This window comes from Macaca thibetana, chromosome X (assembly GCF_024542745.1).
Source record: "Macaca thibetana thibetana isolate TM-01 chromosome X, ASM2454274v1, whole genome shotgun sequence".
NCBI lineage: Eukaryota > Metazoa > Chordata > Mammalia > Primates > Cercopithecidae > Macaca > Macaca thibetana.
This window is the reverse complement of record NC_065598.1, coordinates 14293004-14313954: the sequence shown is the minus strand read 5'-3', so window position 1 is coordinate 14313954 and position 20951 is coordinate 14293004. Positions and strand designations below refer to the sequence as shown.

The 20951-nt window shown below is 38.5% G+C and overlaps 1 protein-coding gene across 4 annotated transcripts in view; it reads right to left on the bottom strand.

Annotated features, from left to right (window-relative positions):
* Positions 1-7778: 7778 nt before the first annotated feature.
* Positions 7779-20951, bottom strand: part of GLRA2 (glycine receptor alpha 2) — a 222265-nt gene continuing 209092 nt past the window's right edge. For all 4 annotated transcript variants that reach the window (XM_050775257.1, XM_050775255.1, XM_050775256.1 and 1 more), the window contains one exon: positions 7779-9334. In XM_050775257.1, coding sequence (XP_050631214.1) covers positions 9056-9334 — 279 coding nt within the window. In that variant the 3' untranslated portion in view covers positions 7779-9055. The remainder of the gene's footprint in view (positions 9335-20951) is intronic.

Sequence of the window (20951 nt, the reverse complement as noted above, 5' to 3'; positions counted from 1 at the left end):
TGGATCAGTGGTACCATGACCTTTTAATTTCCAGGTTTTTCTTTTCTTAGTGTGGATATAGTGAAAGTGTATACAGTCTGAGGAGTTAAGAAACAAATTGTGCTGAATGTTCAAACTCTAATATGATAGGGGATCTTGGGCAAGGAGTTTAATTCATGGAGCTTCTGTTTATCTGTTGATCAAAGGGTGTGTATTGACTCTTTGTGATCTGGGCACCTTGGATTGTTGTTAGAATCAAATGCTGTCATAGGCATTAAACATGTTGATATTTTGAAAACATTATGTAAATGTGAAGTTGTAGCGTTATCTTTAATTCTTCTACTTTGTGATCTATGAAAAAATACATTGCTTGAATCATTCAAATTATACTTTAAAAAAAAAACTCCAAATTGGTGAAAACAAGAAAAGGTTCAAAGCAGAGGTTGAAAGATTAAAAAAGAATTTCTGGCAGACATATGGTTTAGATTCATCCCACAAATTGGTTTTAGGCTTAAAATGCATAAACCCTAAAAAAATTCTGAATAGATTTTATTTTCCAAAGCTGTGAATCATATGATATGGAATTTTGTGCTGTGTTTTGGTTAGAACCTTCTTATATGGTATTAATGGAGTAAGTGAAATGTAAAATGATATTCATTTAATCTTTATTGGAAATTTTGCTTTTAGAATTTGGCAGTCCTGTTCAGTGGCATAGATGAGGAGCTTAAAGCTAGCACTGCTTGGAAGGATTTTTAAAAATCTACAGCCAGTCTCATTTGTAGCATTGGTTTAGGGCCAAGTTATTTGAGAATGCCATAAAGAGTCTCAAGCCTTAAGTCATCCCTATGTGTTTTTAAAACCAAATGGTAGGAATTGAAAAATGTTTAAAAGACAAATCCTCCAGTAATCCATTATCTGAAAAAATCGTGGCAGTAGTTAGTTACCTTCTGTAATTTCTGGGTTGGGGAAAACTTATGTAACTTTTTCAATAGGCACAGCATATCCTCCTTCACCTATGTTTTTCTAGCAATAGTAATAATATCCGTTGGGAATTTGAGCTTTGGCAGGCATTGCGGATAACCAATGGAAACATAGCCACTTTCTCCCAAAGGCTTCCAATCTAATGAAAACAGGTAAGAAGGTCTCTTCCTCAGAGCCATAATTTTACTTGTGAACTATTTTCCCTGAAATACTATCACAAAACAAAAATGTCCCAAATAAAATCCCCAGTAACATTATAAAGAATTAATCTGTTTCACCAGCATATGTGGTACTCAAAATATTTTCTCTGAGATTTCATCTTATTTATTTTATATAACCCACATTGGTGCATTTAAGAGTTTATTTCACTGAATGTAGGCTAGAATCAGAGAAAAGTCAAGAAGTCCTCTTGCCATCCAAGATGCCTTTGCCTACTTTAGTGGCTGGCAGATATGTTTTGGTGTGAATCTCTTCTCAATTTTCTAATGGGGGGACTAGATCTCCCTCCACAATTATATGGCACACACATTGATTAAACATAATCAATTGTCTTAGGATTTTCTCCCTAAAGTGCCTACCCACTCTGCCGTATACTGCATTGGGGTTCTTCCTGGGATACTTATGGGGTTAGGCCCATCTATGGGAGGCATGTTAGCCTCAATTTTACTGTTTTGCAGAGGAAGGAAAAGAATTGAGAAAAAATACTTCACCTTATTTGTTTGGAAAGGAATGACCAATAAGACAGAAACAGTATTTTTAAAATGATGCAAAAAGCATGTCATTAAACTTGACAAGGCTAGACATTGTGAAGCTTCTTGCCCGGTGGATAACCAATACTATTCATAACAATAATTATTTTATTATCTTTCAGTTATTGATAATTTAATTTGTGTTAGACACCATGCTAATGGCTTTAGCTGCATTTTTTTTCCAGTCAGTTCTCTTGAAACTCTATGAAACAACTATTCTGAAAAGTCAGGTAATTTATCCAAGGTCACACTGTTGATAGTGGCTGAGCTAGTCTCCCTATCTCCAAAGTGGTTAAAGGTGGTAGCTAAAAGCTCTCGTAAAGTTAAAAGTGGTGGCTTCTTAGCATTCTGCAATATTCCTCTATATGAAAATTATTCAATATTTGAATAGGTTTAAAAGGCCGTAAACATTGTCTTATGAATCCATATCTTCCTCAGAATACTGATTAATATCTTTGGTTAAGGAAAATCTACAGGAGTCAACACGAGTTACCTCTACTTCACAGGGGCTCTCATAATTTTTCTTTCATCTTGGAACTCCATTCTTGACAAAGTCAGGATGGGTAGCTAAAGGGTTGGTCACTTAAGTTTTGTTTCACCTTAAGATTTTATGCTTCCTCAGTGCTCTTGGTATTTTATTTTATTTTATTTTATTATGTTGTTATGTGTGTTGTGTTATGTTATGTTATGTTATGTTATGTTATGTTATGTTATGTTATGTTATTTTTTGATAGAGTCTTGCTCTGTCGCCAGGCTGGAATGCAGTGGTGCGATCTCAGCTCACTGCCACCTCCACCTCCCGGGTTCAAGCAATTCTCTTGCCTCAGCCTTCCAAGTAGTTGGGACTACGGGAGCGTGCCACCATGCCCAGCTAATTTTTTTGTATTTTTAGTAGAGATGGGGTTTCACCATGTTGGCCAGGTTGGTCGTGATCTCATGACCTTGTGATCTGCCTGCCTCAACTTCCCAAAGTGCTGGGATTACAGGCATAAGCCACCACGCCTGGCCTCACAATGCTACTAATACTTCCATTTCTCTGTTTCTGCAATGAGAAGAACATATTTTTTCTTTCTTCATGGAGATACTAACGCATCAATAATATAATAGTTGTATAAGTGCTTCAAACTTACGAGGAAGACCAGATGCAAAAATCCAAGTTATCATTGTGATTTAAATAATCTACCTTTGGGAAGATGGCCAAATAGGAACAGCTCCAGTCTGCAGCTCCCAGCGAGACTAACACAGAAGGTGGGTGATTTCTGCATTTCCAACTGAGGTACCCGGCTCATCTCATTGGGACTGGTTAGACAGTGGGTGCAGCCCATGGAGGGTGAGCCGAAGCAGGGTGGGGTGTTGCCTCACCCGGGAAGCACAACGGGTCGGGAAACTCCCTCCCCTAGCCAATGGCAGCCGTGAGGGACTGTTCCGTGAGGAATGGTACATTCCAGCCCAGATACTATGCTTTTCCCACGGTCTTCACAACCCACAGACCAGGAGATTCCCTCAGGTGCCTGCACCACCAGGGCCCTGGGTTTCAAGCACTAAACTGGGCGGCCGTTTGGGCAGACACCAAGCTAGCTATAGGAGTTTTTTTTTTTTTCATACTCCAGTGGTGCCTGGAATGCCAGTAAGACAGAATAGTTCACTCCACTGGAAAGGAGGCTGAAGCCAGGGAGTCAAGTGGTCTAGCTCAGCAGATCCCACCCCCATGGAACCTGGCAAGCTAATATCCACTGGCTTGAAATTCTCAATGCCAGCACAGCAGTCTGAAGTTGACCTGGGACACACGAGCTTGGTGTGGGGAGGGGTGTCCACCATTCCTGAGGCTTGAGTAGGCAATTTTCCCCTCACAGTGTAAACAAAGCCACAGGGAAGTTTGAACTGGGTAGAGCCCACCACACCTCAGCAAAGCCGCTGTAGCCAGACTGCCTCTCTAGATTCCTCCTCTTTGGGCAGCGGATCTCTAAAAGAAAGGCAGCAGCCCCAGTCAGGGGCTTATAGATAAAACTCCCATCCCCCTGGAACACAGCACCTAGGGGAAGGGGTGGTTGTGGGCGCAGCTTCAGCAGAATTAAATGTTCCTGCCTGCTGGCTCTGAAGAGAGCAGTGGATCTCCCAGCACAGTGCTCGAGCTCTGCTAAGGGACAGACTGCCTTCTCAAGTGGGTCCCTGACCTTGGTGTCTCCTGACTGGGAGACACCTCCCAGCAGGGGTCGACAGACACCTCATGCTGGAGAGCTCCAGCTGGCATCTGGCAGGTGCCCCTCTGGGATGAAGCTTCCAGAGGAAGGAACAGGCAGCAATCTTTGCTGTTCTGCAGCCTCTGCTGGTGATACCCAGGCAAACAGGGTCTGGAATGGACCTCCAGGAAACTCCAGCAGACCTGCAGCAGAGAGGCCTGACTGTTAGAAGGACAACTAACAAACAGAAAGGAATAGCATCAACATCAACAAAAAGGATGTCCAGATAGAAACCCCATCCGAAGGTCACCAACATCAAAGACCAAAGGTAGATAAATCCAATAAGATGAAGAAAAAATAGTGCAAAAAAGCTGAAAATTCTGAAAAACAGAACCCCTCTTCTCCTCCAAAGGATCACAACTCCTTGCCAGCAAGGGAACAAAACTGGATGAAGAATGAGTTTGACGAATTGACAGAAGTAGCCTTCGGAAGGCGGGTAATAACAAATTCCCCCGCTCTAAAGGAGCATGCTCTAACCCAATGCAAGGAAGCTAAGAGCCTTGAAAAAAGGTTAGAGGAATTGCTAACTAAAATAACCAGTTTAGAGAAGAATATAAATGACCTGATGGAGCTGAAAAACACAGCATGAGAACTTCGTGAAGTATACACAAGCATCAATAGCCAAAGCAATCAAGTAGAAGAAAGGATATCAGAGATTGAAGATCAACTTAATGAAATAAAGGGTGACAAAAAGATTAGAGAAAAAAGAATGAAAAAAAAAAAAAACTGAACAAAGCCTCCAAGAAATATGGGACTATGTGAAAAGACCAAACCTACGTTTGATTGGTGTACCTGAAATTGATGGGGAGAATGGAACCAAGTTGGAAAACACTCTTCAGGATATCATCCAGGAGAACTTCTCCAATCTAGCAAGGCAGGCTAACATTCAAATTCAGGAAATACAGAGAACACCACAAAGATACTCCTCGAGAAGAGCAACCCCAAGACACATAATCATCAGATTCACCAAGGTTGAAATGAAGGAAAAAATGTTAAGGGCAGCCAGAGAGAAAGGTTGGGTCACCCACAAAGGGAAGCCCATCAGACTAACAGCGGATCTCTCCAAAGAAACCCTACAAACCAGAAGAGAGTGGGGGCCAATATTCAACATGCTTAAAGAAAAGAATTTTCAACCCAGAATTTCGTATCCAGCCAAACTAAGCTTCATAAGTGAAGGAAAAATAAAATCCTTTACAGACAAGCAAATGCTGAGAGATTTTGTCACTACCAGGCCTGCCTTACAAGAGCTCCTGAAGGAAGCACTAAATATGGAAAGGAAAAACCAGTAGCAGTCACTGCAAAAACATACCAAATTGTAAAGTAATATAAGTTAATTGGTGGCTTCCGAATGGTTACCCTTAAGTTTCATTTTTTTTTCTGTAATATAGGCATTTACAAGAAATAGTCCAAGTTAACTTTTGCTTATGTTCACAAATCAAGCAAGGTTAAGATCATTTATGAGGTCTAACTGGCTTTGTCTTCCCAAGGATTCTTCAGGCCTGGTCTCCATTTACTTTAACAGGGCACATGCTCTAAAAGTAAAATTGTCTGTTTAAAAGTTCAGTTTCTCTTTTTGATGAGACAGGTCTTCAGGCAAATTATTGCCTTCTGGTATTCATTTTAAACATTTTTATTGAAATACAGTAGATTTACATAAAAGAATATTAAAATGCTTTATACTCATTTCTCAAAATAAACATGTTAAAATGTTTAATTTAAAAATGAAACCATGGATCCTTTTCAACACAGTATTGGAAGTTCCGGCCAGGGCAATCAGGCAAGAGAAAAAAATAACGGGTATTCAAACAGGAAGAGAGGAAGTCAGATTGTTTCTGTTTGCAGATGACATGATTGTATATTTAGAAAACCCCATCATCTCAGCCCAAAATCTCCTTAAGCTGATAAGCAACTTCAGCAAAATCTCAGGATAAAAAATCAATGTGCAAAAATCACAAGCATTCCTATACATCAATAATAGACAAACAGAGAGTGAAATGATGAATTAACTCCCATTGACAATTGCTACAAAGAGAATAAAATACCTAGGAATACAACTTACAAGGGATGTGAAGGACCTCTTCAAGGAGAACTACAAACCACTGCTCAAGGAAATTAGAGAGGACACAAATGGAAAAACATTCCATGCTCATGGATGGAAAGAATCAATATCATGAAAATGGCCATACTGCCCAAAGTAATTCATAGATTCAATGCTATCCCCATCAAGCTACCATTGACTTTCTTCACAGAATTAGAAAAACCTACTTTAAATTTCATATGGAACCAAAAAAGAGCCCATATAGCCAAGACAATCCTAAGCCAAAAGAACAAAGCTGGAGGCATCACACTACCTGACTTCAAACTATACTACAAGGCTACAGTAACCATAACAACTACTGGTACCAAAACAGAGATATAGACCAATGGAACAGAACAGAGGCCTCAGAAATAACACTACACATCTACAACCAGCTGACCTTTGACAAACCTGACAAAAACAAGAAATGGGGAAAGGATTCCCCATTTAATAAATGGTGTTGGGAAAACTAGCTAGCCACATGTAGAAAGCTGAATCTGGATCCCTTCCTTATACCTTATACAAAAATTAATTCAAGATAGATTAAAGACTTAAATGTTAGACCTAAAACCATAAAAACCCTAGAAGAAAACCTAGGCAATACCATTCAGGACATAGGCATAGGCAAAGACTTCATGACTAAAACACCAACAGCAATGGCAACAAAAGCCAAAATTGACAAATGGGATCTAACTAAACTAAAGAGCTCCTGCACAGCAAAAGAAAATATCACCAGAGTTAACAGGCAACCTACAGAATGGGAGAACATTTTTGCAATCTATCCATCTGACAAAGGGCTAATATCCAGAATCTACAAAGAACTTAAACTAATTTACAAGAAAAAATCAAACAACCCCATCAAAAAGTGGGCAAAGGATATGAACAGACACTTCTCAAAAGAAGACATTTATGCAGCCAACAAACATGAAAAAAGCTCCTCATCACTGGTCATTAGAGAAATGCAGATCAAAATCACAATGAGATACCATCTCATACCAGTTAGAATGGCAATCATTAAAAAGTCAGGAAACAACAGATGCTTGAGAGGATGTGGAGAAATAGGAACACTTTTACACTGTTGGTGGGAGTGTAAATTATTTCAACCATTGTGGAAGACAGTGTGGTGATTCCTCAAGGATCTAGAACCAGAAATACCATTTGACCGAGCAATCCCATTACTGGGTATATACCCAGAGGATTATAAATAATTCTGCTCTAAAGATACATGCACACATATGTTTATTGTAGCACTATTTACAATAGCCAAGACTTGGAACTAACCCAAATGCCCATCAATGATAGACTGGATAAAGAAAATGTGGCACATATACACCATGGAGTACTATGCAGCCATAAAAAAGGATGAGTTCATGTCCTTTGCAGGGACATGGATGAAGCTGGAAACCATCATTCTCAGCAAACTAACACAGGAACAGAAAACCAAACACCACATGTTCTCACTTACAAGTGGGAGTTGAACAATGAGAACACATGGACACAGGGCAGGGAACATTACACACCAGGACCTGTCAGGGGGTTTGGGGCTAGGGGAGGGATAGCATTAGGAGAAATACCTAGTGTCGTTGATGTGTTGATGGGTGCAGAAAACCACCATGGCACGTGTATACCTATGTAACAAACCACGTTCTGCACATGTATCCCAGAACTTAAAGTATAATAATAAAAATTTTCAAATAAAAACTTAAATATCTACATTTTAATTCAAAATGAAAATGAAAGCCTCTAGAGAAGTTTGTGGCACACTTAGCTTTATTGAAATTGAACAAATGCTTTTTAAAATAACCCCTTGTACAGCACATGTAAAATTTAATTATTTCCTTATATTTTTACAGGTTTTATCTGAGTAAGCAAAAATACGTCTTTTTTTTTTCTTACTTAAAACATGTAGCCAGAATTCAAACCACGTAGCTCTGGTACCAAAAAGGCAACGGGTTATGAAAATCACAGTACAATTTTAAAATTCTTTAAGTTAGTTAAGGATATTTAAAACAATGTTCACTTATATTGACAGTAGAAATCATGGATCAGTTGACATTAGGACTAGTAGTTACACCTACAATGAGAGCAGAAATGGAAAGTTCAAGCTGACCTGAGCTACACTGTTCAGGACACACCATCTCCATAAATACAGTAGCTGAGTAGCTGCAATGGCTAGTCACAGTTGGGCAATTAAAGTCACATGTAAATATAGCCAAAGCAAAAAAATATATATAGTGCACTAACTTGGATATAAAATAAAGTGGGCATTTATTAAGAGGGTACACTATCAAATTAATTACACAATACACAATTGAACTTTCAAAATTTTAACTTGGAAAGAAAAATATTTAAAATGCACACCTATATGGACAGTAAAGTAGAAATTTTTCTGTCATTGGCGTTTATTTTGTCATTGTTATTTACTGGATAAGTAGAAATAATTTACGACCCACAAAAAGACTTCTCAAGTGAAACACTAATTACAGACGTTGTAAAGAACATAGCTTAGGCGGCTTGTTTTAAAAACGAGGCAGCATTTTCCTGAAAAAGTTTGGTCCTCGACTCACTGTAGGCTAGTCACTATGGTCAGACGGTTAAGCATTTTTGAAGTGTGTGTTTGTGTGTGTGTGTGCGTGTGTGTGTGTGCGTATAACTAACTTTTCAGTACCAGAATTAGTCAAAGCCAAACCAAACTAAAAGGACCAAAAGGCAAACAGCCCTTGAGAACTTGACCCCGCATATCGTGTCTTATTGATGCACATATCATGTCTGACTGAAAGAACAATGCTAAAGACTATGGAAGGGAATTATGTTCCCGTGATTCTGCAACCCCTCAATTTTGTACAGTTTTCTTCATCACCCATATTACTTGTCTTTTTTTCTTGTAGGTGCCAGGAAACCCATCCCCATGACCCTCCCTCCCCCCTCCCTCAATCTTCTCCTCTGTCAAAGTGTTATAAAGACAATTTCACTGTGTATTTACAAGCACAACACTGAGGCAATAAGGTCCCAGGGTCTGTAGGGCACATCTATTTCTTGTGGACATCTTCATGCCGAATGATTTTGTATGTGATCCAGTAAAAGATGTTGAAAATGAGGAAGGCCAATGGGAAGGCAGCTCGAGATATCGTGTCAATCCTTTTTGCCCGGTCCACAAACTTCTTCTTGATGGCATCTGCATCTTTTGGGGGTTGTGGGAGCGGGTTGGCAGGTGTGGCCTTGACAGCTGTTCCATCTTTTACTTGGAGGCAGTGACCCATTCCATAACCACTAAAATTAAAACGACTTTCACGAGTAACGTCTTCTTCCTGACAGAATAAAGACAGAGGAAGCACAGATTGGTTGTCAGTCAAGTTAGATGGAAGATGCTTAAAATTCTTTAGAAGTAAAAGGATAAATCACAGTTAACTGGTGGTGTGGGAGGCTTTTGGAATAGGGAGTTCTCTTTCAAGTTCAACTCAATTATTCATGGAACAGATACAGTTCATTAACTTTTCAGACCGAGAAATTAAGGGTAAGAATAATGACTTTGTGGTCATTTTAATTAATTAATAAACAGAAACACCTACATTATATTCTAGACTTTTCCAAAATCTAGTTTATTAATCCCTAGATGCGAATAGAGATTTTAAAGCAGTTCTCCAAATCCCAATGTTGCACTGTAAATCTATCAAGAGGACCACTCATTCATTCATTCATTCATTCATTCAGAAAACATTTACTGAGCCTGTGCTGTGTCCCTGGCCCTAAGGAACTTACAGTATTGTTGTTCATTCACAGCGCAATTCCTCCATTAACATTAGGTTTAATGTTGATGTTACATCTAAGATGAGCCCCTTAAATATATACCTGTTCCCCCTCCAGCCCTCTAGTTCATCTCTTTTATATAGCAGAGATTAAATATTCATTAATAATATAATTTTTCCAGTGTTGATTTTTAACATTGATTATTTGGCTGGTGAACCATTTCTACCATATTTAAATGTGTCATTTTAGCTGATGTCAGTGATATTTGTATTGATTATTTCTACATAAATTAGATAAAAGCCTGAAAAATTATATTTATTCCTTGGTATAAAGGACAAATAGCCTTAGAGAAAAATGTATGGGATCTGGGTTTATGTTTGGGTCAAAGGAGGGGGTCAAATGGTGGGGTTGAAAAGGTGGGATTGAAATGACTTAGCTGTAAACAGCCATCAATTGAATTATCTTCTTCTGTAACTAGATTACTGCCTTCCACAATAATATGCAACTCCTCGGAGTCACCAGAGGCACTGAACTCTTTATCTTGCCAGAAAATAATAACGGTTATGTTTCCCAAAAGACAAGGAAACTTGGTATTAATTTTATTTCATTAATGCTCACTGCATGTCAGTAGTGTCTTCAGCCACATATAAAAGGTATACTAAATGAAGGACTTCTGATGTGAATGACAGCCTAAGCGTAACTCAGATGGTACAACAAGGACAATTTGTACCTTGTGTACTTAAATGAGTTTTGTAAGTTCAACAGCAGATCCCTGGAGAGATAAGGAAGGTGAGAAGAGCTATTTCAGTTAATTACACTTCATTATGTGCAAAATGGGGACTGAAAGAGCATGTAACAGTTTAAAGAGTGGTGCAAGGACTTCAGAATAGGTAGAAGAGATTATAGTATACATGCTCAGATGGGCAGCTGCAGAACCTGGAAGGCAGAACAGATTTACTTCTATGTGGCTCATTTAGCTAGATTAGTATAGTACCCAGGTGCCACCTCCCTTTGTGGGAGATACACGCAGCCTGAAAATGAAGAAGAGAGTTCAACAGAGTCCTTGAGGCTTTTGATTTATCGACATTGCCCATTGTGATACAGTATCTCTGGTGAAGCCAGCCCTAAACATGGCTGAACATTCCATTGCAACCTGGCAATGACTTGGAATTTGAGCTGGAGAGATAGCAATTGTGAATAATTGCCAAATATTCTGTGTCATCCTTCACCATGTAAATTTGATCTCTTGGAAAATCAGGCTAAAAAACAGAAACCTCATTTGCTTGATACATTAGTAGAATTTATTAATGAATGCACCTAGTGCTTCCAATAAAAAAACATTAATTATAACCTTTATCATTATTATTTTTTGAGACAGAGTCTCACTCTATTGCTCAGGCTGGGGTGAACTGGCATGATCATGGCTCACTGCAGTCTCGACGTCCCAGGTTCAAGTGATCCTCCCCGCTCAGACCCCTGAGTAGCTGGGACTACAAGTGTGAGCCACCATGCCCAGCTAGTTTTTTGTTTAACTTCTTGTAGAGATGGGGTCCCACTATGTTGCTAAGGCTGGTCTCAAACTCCTGGGCTCATGTGATTTTCCTGCCTTGGCCTCGTTGTAACCTTTAATCAGACCATTGTATCACAAAAATCTGTCCAAAGCTCTTTAAAAAGTAACTGTAAAACTACTACTTTATAAAGCCATCTTTCCATACTTTTATTTATATGGGATTGTCCTACGCAAGTTGGCTAAAGGCACTCTGTCTCATTTCTTAACAAAAATATAATAAAGGATTTTTAATTCAACCATTAATTGTTGAGTGTTGCCTCTGTGACAGGCATTGTACTAGGTGCTGGGAGAGAATTGATGAAGTTGGACAAGGGCTCTATCTGCATGGAGCTTTCAGAATCTGGCAGAAGGGGCCAAACTAAAGGTATTATCATATAAGGAAGTCAGCAAACAAAATCCAGCCTAACATCGGAGTACTTCCATGTGCTCAGCTATATAAACTCGATAATGAAGACTTAAGTGGGACTCAGATTCAAATATTAAATCTGTTTTCTTTGCCTGAAAATATGAATGATACATTTTATGGATGCAAAAGTTTTAAATAAGTGAAGCCTTTCAAAATGTGGAATAACCAGATTAATTATTACAGTGTCATCAGTGTCCTCATAACTATCTGAAGACTTACTTAGTGCTTAGCAAGAAAAGGAAGCACATACAAGTCATTAGGAGGAGGGGACTTGTTATAGGCAGTCTTGGACTTCCCAGCTACTACTAATTGGTAATTAGATCTCAACCAGTGTGAAGTAGAAATGATGCCAGTTGGTTTAGTAAAGAGAGATCTGCTCTGGGAATTTGGATATTTCTGTTCTGTGCCTGCTCCAAGGCTTATAAGCTGTGTTGACCTTAGGCAAGCTACTTATTCTTTCAAAGCCTCAGGGACCTCATGCCAAAAATGTCAAGGCTGAGCTGGGATCTGTGGGTTTCAGCTTTGGCTGCTGGGGAACTTTTACAAATACATGTATGCCTGCCTCCCCTCCCAGCCCCTTCTAAACTAGTCTCTGGGGATGAGAACTTAGGATCTATTTTTTTAAAGATCCAATGACTCTAATGTAAAATGTTGGAAACCACTGGTCTAGATGAGTTCTGATGTCCATGTCTAAAATGTATGACCTATTCTGTATTTTTAAGTCTAAAATTACTATTCAAATAGAAACAACCCCTCAAAATACCTTTCTCCTTATCTGCTCAAATTTACTATGTTGTTTTTTCCTTTGCATATCTGCAGAATCTTCAAATTACAGTTCTCACCTCTATAAACCTTTAGAAACTCATAATGAAGCATATAGTTCACTGCCTCAGTAAGATAATGTTCTTTTAAATTCTGAAGCCCCTAAAGAAATAGAAAGGGTATGTAGGTAGTAAACTGTTTTTAGCACACAAAACAAAAGGAAACTTAAATATACATGTCCACATGTCTTTTCAGACTGACTCATTCATTTAATTTCTGTAGTCTTTCATCACATACTGTGAATGGACAGCTGAAAAGATTAACTCATTCAACTAACTGAGCTAGATGCCAGGTTAGAATCTCATTATATTGTACAGCGTCATGCAAACTGTGGGGGCTTAATAAACGTTTGCTGAATAATGAACAAAAGGGAATTTTAAGAGACTTTTCCCTATGCTTGAAAATACTTTCCTCATTTATTCAACACTATTTCAAATTATGCTTCTGAGCATAGTTATAGTTAATTTAATCAATTCTTTAAAATTCTCTTCCACAAAAATAAACCTGTTGTGGGTAAAAATTATCCATTTAAGTTTTTATATGTAGGAGGTATGAATGCTAGTTTAAGGGTCTTCTTATTTACCATTATGATGCATTCAATGCCTTTTAAATATAGAACTTTACGGTATTCACATCAAAGGAGATGGTTTTGATTCTGAAAACATAACTGCAACCAATTTGAATTGTTTTGTGTTATAATAAATGACTAACTGCCTTTCTAGCAGGTTCAGAATAAAATGTTATGGTAATATGACAAGATTCCTATATGAAATCAGCTTGAGTCATGGATAAACTGAAACTAAAATAAAGAACAATCTGTAGCCACAACTGAGTTGAGCATATTTACAGGTAGAGTCAGTTAGGTCCTTCCAGTAAGGAAAGAATTAATTTTAGGCATATATTCTCCATTTCTTCTGATTATCCAGGAACTCAATTAGTTAATTATCCATCATCTTCCATCTTTAGTAACTGAGCAATAAACACTTCTAGCTGACCCTCTTTTGTTATTCACTGATTAAATTCTCACAGAAAATGAATCATCCAGTCAAGGTTTCAATATATGCAATTTTTATATCCCACTTTGATAAGATCTCCTTAATCCTGTCTGCTGTATAAAGCACTGCCATGGCACTATGCAATTTGCTTGAAATTTATCTAATTTTATTTATTTTATGCATCAGTTTTACTTATTGTAAAATTTGCTCATTCCTGTGTTTAGAATAATTCTTGTCTAGATGTGAAATTGAACCTAAAGCTCATCGGAATTGCATTGTAGTGAATTGTTTGTCATAAGCAAATGATTTCAATATAATTAAAGAACATGGCACTTACAAATGAAAAGATTTTAACAGAGTCTATATTTGTAATTTTTCTTTTATTCTTGAGATAGGAGGAAGTAAAAGGACTCCTAAAAATTGGCATGGGGACTCTCTTTCCATCGCATTTCTCACCCAGATTTTTTGTTTGGACTGGTCCTCCTTTCTGTTGGAATAGGAAATTTCTTAGTTGGAACTGAAGGTTGTAGTGAGTCTTACTCAATGCAAGGACATAATGGACTCTCCAGTCTGTCTTAGGAAAACGTATGTGTCCGAACACAGTGGGTTTTCTTTCTTGCTTTTTTTTTTTTTTAGTTATACTTTATGTTCTAGGGTACATGTGCACAACGTGCGGGTTTGTTACATATGTATACATGTGCCATGTTGGTGTGCTGCACCCATTAACTCGTCATATCTCCTAATGCTATCCCTCCCCCCTTCCCCCACCCCACAACAGGCCCCGGTGTGTGATGTTCCCCTTCTGTGTCCAAGTGATCTCATTGTTCAATTCCCACCTATGAGTGAGAACATGTGGTGTTTGGTTTTCTGTTCTTGCAATAGTTTGCTGAGAATGATGGTTTCCAGCTGCATCTATGTCCCTACAAAGGACACAAACTCATCCTTTTTTATGGCTGCATAGTATTCCATGGTGTATACGTGCTACATTTTCTTAATCCAGTCTATCTTTGATGGACATTTGGGTTGGTTCCAAGTATTTGCTATTGTGAATAGTGCTGCAATAAACATATGTGTGCATGTGTCTTTATAGCAGCATGATTTATAATCCTTTGGGTATATACCCAGTAATGGGATGGTTGGGTCAAATGGTATTTCTAGTTCTAGATCCTTGAGGAATCACCACACTGTCTTCCACAATGGTTGAACTAGTTTACAGTCCCACCAACAGTGTAAGTGTTCCTATTTCTCCACATCCTCTCCAGCACCTGTTGTTTCCTGACTTTTTAATGATTGCTATTCTAACTGGTATGAGATGGTATCTCATTGTGGTTTTGATTTGCATTTCTCTGATGGCTAGTGATGACAAGCATTTTTTTCATGTGTCTGCTGGCTGCATAAATGTCTTCTTTTGAGAAGTGTCTGTTTATATCCTTTGCCCACTTTTTGATGGGGTTGTTTTTTTCTTGTAAATTTGTTTGAGTTCTTTGTAGGTTCTGGCTATTAGCCCTTTGTCAGATAAGTAGATTGCAAAAATGTTCTCCCATTCTGTAGGTTGCCTGTTCACTCTGATGGTAGTTTCTTTTGCTGTGCAGAAGCTCTTTAGTTTAATTACATCCCATTTGTTGGAAAAAAACTACTTTAAAGTTCACATGGAACCAAAAAAGAGCCCGCATTGCCAAGACAATCCTAAGTCAAAAGAACAAAGCTGGAGGCATCACGCTACCTGACTTCAAACTATACTACAAGGCTACAGTAACCAAAACAGCATGGTACTGGTACCGAAACAGAGATATAGACCAATGGCACAGTAGGTTTTCACTGAAAAAGTCTCCCAAGCAAATGATGGTTGAATGATACTTAATCACAGACCTGGTAATTTCTGTCACCTGGATATAAGAGGAATGGCCTTGGGAAATTTTCTTCAACTCTTAGGGCTTCAATTTCCTCCTTTGTATCATGGGTACTTTGGGAATAGACATGAATAATAAATGGATAGCATTTATTAAGAGTCTGTACCATTCACTTAAAACCATGGTCAGTCCTATTACTGAATTGACCCTTCAAGTCACATATTTCCTGGGGAAACTGAGGCCAAGAAAAGTTATGTGGCTTCCTATAGTCATAGTGCTAATAAATGTTGAAGCTGAGATTCAAATCAAGGTCTGTCTGATTCTAAAACTGATTCCAAAGTCTCTGGTGTTTGATTTGTGTACGTTTTTGACCCTATCAAATCCCAAATGGCTTCCATTCAAGATTATGGATGAAGAATCTGACTGAGCTTTGCAGAACAACAAAGTTGAAATAAACTAAACCAAATATAGCCCCTTGTTGCTTAATGACGTGTGCTGAAATGAGTTAAAACTATCAAAGTGTCATTTTGGGCAGATCGTGAAAGGCAATTTTTCCAAAAGAAAAACATGTCAATGTATTATCTCTTTTTCAGTGCAGCATATTTTTATCGTTGATTTTTAAAGAAGGAACTGCCAGGATTTATTTCTTGAGCAACTGCCCTTTTTTTTTTTTTTTTTTTTTGAGATAGAGTTTTTCTTTTGTCACTCAGGTTGGAGTGCAGTGGTACGATCTCGTCTCACTGCAACCTCCGCCTCCTGGGTTCAAGTGATTCTGCTGCTTCAGCCTCCCGAGTAGCTGGGATTACAGGCGCCCACCACCACGCCCAGCTAATTTTTGTATTTTTGGTAGAGACAGGGTTTCACCATTTTGGCCAGGCTGGTCTCAATCTCCTGACTTCTGGTGATGCACCCGTTTCAGCCTCCCAAAGTGCTGGGATTACAGGCGTGAGCCACCATGCCTGGCTTATTTCTCATATTTTTAACAAATATTTATTGAGTACCTATTGTGTGCCAGGTATGTGGTAGAGTTACAGCAATGAACAAGAATACAAAAGTCTCTGATTTTTTGTAATTTACATTCTAGAGGGGGAAACAGTAACAAGTAAACAAATTATGCACACACATACACAAACATATTTATACATATACACATCTATATATATATACACACGAATGCATATACACACAAGACACACAGATAATAATGGGTGCTTTGGAAAAAAGGTAAGAGACTTAAGATAGGCGAGTGGTATAGAAGGGAGTGTTTTAGATTGAGTGGTTGGAAAAGGCTTGCAGAGATGCCAGGCACTGCTATGTGCTGGGGATCCAGTGGAGAGCAAAATAGATTTGATTCTTGCCTTCAAGGAGTTTGCAACCTTGAGATGAAGGGAAACAATAAAGTAATCACATGAATACATAATTACTAACTATAATAAGGGCTCTGAAGGAAAATTATAAGATGCTATGAGAGCTTACTAAATGGGGTCCTGGTCTAATCTGACAGATAAGAGAAGCTTATCCCCCAGGAAGTGATATTTCATTAGAGATTTGAAAAATGAGAGGCATTAAAGAGATGAAGGCAGGGTTTGGCAATGTCTGAGATAGGAGGGTTTGCTGCAATTGAGGGATGCAATTGAGGCCTGGAATACAGGGGGAATGTGGGGTGAGACAATGTTTCAGAAATGAACCAGGGGCTACATCATATAGGGCCTTGTAAACCAGTGTCTGATGGAGCTTTATTTTGAGAACCAAGGGGAGCCATTGCTGGCTTTTAATGGGAATTGCTTGACATTACCAGATTAGCATATTGAAATAAATCACTTTGGTTACCATGTGGATGACTGCCTAGAGGAAGGCAAAAGTGAATCCAGGAAGTTAGAAAGCTACAGCAATGGTCCAGATGACAGATGATAATGATTTGGACTTAATGGGTAGTGGTGTGGGTGGAGAGCAATGTGCCAACAGGAGACATAGAGGGGCAATCAACAGGTCTTAGAGATGGATTGGAAATTGTCAAGGTTAACCTCCAGCTTAAAGCACTAGATAGATATTAATGCCATTCAATGAGAAAGAAGACACATTAAGTTTGGGGAAAACAATATGATTGAGGTACACTTGAGACATTCATATAGGTACATGGGGTAGGTGATTGCAATGGACAGTCTCTAACTCAGAGGGAGATCTCAGCTGGAGGCATACACTTGGTTATATTTTAATGCATGACTGGTAGTCTTTTCAACCCCAAACTGTTTGCAAGACAAAAAATACTGAAGGTGACTTACGCTAAAATCAGCTATTAGCCAATACAGTTAAAATTATTCTTTTAAATACTTTTCAAGTTTTACCCAGATAAGGCAATACTTGTAAATAATTTTGGATTCAGAATAAATCTTTGCTCTGATGCTGAGGATAAAATGAAATTATAAGTATCATTCTGCATGTCAGCTAAGTATTCCAAAGAAAGCTTTATGGAGTACCCATGGTTTGGGTCATCTGGTGGGATCCCCTACATTCATCCTGCACGGCCCTCTCAAACTGGTCTGTGGATAGCATAGTGGCATGTTGGCAAGGCAAAGAGAAGAGAAGCAGTTCCCACTTCTTTCTCCTCTGCATGCTTCCATATGTCATATAGAAGTCATAGACTATATTATATTGTGTTTGCCGAAGATAGCCACAATATCTCCCATCCCATATGCTTTTTCTTAACAATATTATCATTGACACTCTTTCCATTGAAACATGGGGTCTATTTCCCCTCCACTTGAGTCTCAGTGGGCTTGTGACTTGCTCCTAATCAACAGAATTTGGTGGAAGTGACACTAAGTAACTTCTAAGTCTAGGTCATAAAAAGTGATGAAGCTCCAATCCTGGTGTGCTTGGAACCATGAGCCACCATGTCAGCTGTCTGCCCTGAGACCACCATGCTGTGAAGAACTCAAAGTAGCCCATGTGGAGACATCACATGGAAAAGCCCTGTAAGTCCATGAAGAGAGAATGATGCCCGGCCAACTCCCAGCTGTTCCAGCCCCAGCTACTGTCTGACTGCACCAAAAGGAGAGACCCCGAACCACAACTGCCTAACTGAGATCTTCCCAAATTGTTGACACACAGAAAGTGTGAGAGATAATGAACTGCTTGTTATTGTTTTAAGCCACTAAGATGTTGGATGATTTATTATGCAGTAATAGGTAGCTACACAGATAATTGATGCTGTATCAAAAAGTGAAGTGTTGTGGCTTTATCTTTGGGACCAGGCAGCAGACAGAAGCTGGAAGGACCTCAAGGAGGTTGTTGGAAGGCTGGGAGGAAAGAAAGGCAATTGCTGTTGAAAGATGGAGGATGGGGAAAAGTTTACCAACATTGTTTCCTGTGGTAACATGGAAAATAGAAAATATACTTAATAAATCTCATCATCTACCTAAAGAGATTTCCAGATAGAGCACTAAGGTTACTGCTTGGCTTTTAGCTGCTGATACCAAACTGAGAGAGGACAAAGCACTGAAGAACAGGCTATTAAGTGTCCAAGTAGAAGTTGGAGGAAATGTAAAGGATCCAGAATAAGTCTTTTCTGCCTTCAAAGGGTCCTCAAATCAGAACAGGCCTGAGGGGAAAAACCATATACAGGGTGGGACTGTAAGATTCTTTGTTAAAACCTGAGAAATATCTAAAGCAGCACCTTATAAGCTCTTTCAGACAGACAATAGGTCTTATAAGGATCATAAGAACATGCCTTATAGATTCTCTCCTCTAAACAATAAGCTTCTATGAATATTAAGGGTGTTGGGCCACACAGCATACTCACAGGGAGCCTAAGATAACAAGGGCTTATAATTGACAAATAATAATTGTATATATTTATGGAGTATAATGTAGTGTTTTGTTGTGGAATGATTAACTCAAGGTAATTAACATATCCATTACTTCACATACTAATCATTTTTTTGTGGTGGGAACATTTAAAATCTATTAGCAATTTTGAAATGTACATTATTATTAACTGTGGTCAGCATGCTATGCAATACATCTCTAAAACGTAATCCTCCTAACTAAAATGGGGTTTATCTTGAAAATATTTGTGAGTATAGCTCTTGTCTAATGAAGTGGATTATAAATTTATACATAAGCCCCAACAGTATTTTTTTTTTTTTTTTGAGACAGGGTCACACTCTGTCACCAAGGCTGGAAGTGCAGTGCCATGATCATGGCTCACTGCAGCCTCGACTACCCAGACTCAAGTGATCCTCCTGCCTCAGCCTCCCAAGGTGGATGGGTCATGCGCCACCTTGTCTGGCTAATTTTTTTGTAGAGATGGGGGTCTCACTGTATTGCCCAGGCTGTTCTCAAACTCCTGGACTCAAGCAATCCTCCCATCTTGGTCTCCCAAAATGCTGAAATTACAGGCATGAGCCACCATGCCCAGCCCTGCCCCCAACAGTTTTTAAGGAATTGTATGTTTGGACTGAAAACAACAAATATAAAATGAAAGGAGGTCTTTAGACTCCTAATCTTTTAAAGACAATAAGTAGACTAAAAAGGTTACTCAATTGCAAACAAGTGCCCCTTCTTATAGAAAAAGAAAGATGTTTCCAATAGCAGAATAAGAGTCCAGAGAGCAGACCCAAAGACTAGAGAGGACAGCCAAGGAATATATCCCCCAAACAAGGATCTTCCAACACGGACCTTTCTAGGTCTCAGAATTCCTATTAACCAGTGACTGCTATGTGCCTCTCGTTCCCCCTATTTTTGAATGGAAGAGTCTATAACAGTTATCCTCTGTATATCTCCATATTGTCTGTTGAGTATATGTCTGTCTCTTTAGTTCCCAGGTTTTCATATTTAACTGTATCCAAAATGCTTAACCTGAGATGCTTCATTTGACTTACATGATGAGATCCTGAGTTTTGAGCTATATTTACATTTTAAAATATATTTTAATGGACACATAATTGTACATGTTTATGAGGTACAGTGTGGTATTTTGATACATGTGTACAATGTGTAATGATCAAATCAAGTTAATTAGTATATAAATCATCTCAAAACTTAATCACTTTGTTGTGTTGATAATATTCAAAATCCTCTCTTCTAGCTCTTTGAAAAAAATACAATAAATTTTTGTTTACTATAGTGTTATAGAATACTAAAACTTGTTCTTCTTATGTAGCTGTACTTTTTTATCTGTTAATCAAACTCTCCCAATTCTTCACTCCTTTCTACCCTTCTCTTCCTCTAGTAACCACTATTCTGCCCTCTACCTCTATGAGATCTACTTTTTAGCTCCCAAAAATGAGTGAGAAATTTTAGTATTTCTCTTTTTCTGCCTGACTTATTTCCCTTAACATAATGTCCTCCAGACTCATCCATGTTGCTATGAATGACAGGATTTGATTTTTTAAGACTGAATAGTACTCCATTATGTATGAATACTACATTTTCTTTATCCATTTATCTGTTGATGGATATGTATGTTGATTTTATGTCTTGTCTTTTGTAAATAGTGCTGCAGTAAATGTGGGAGTGTCACTATCTCTTTAA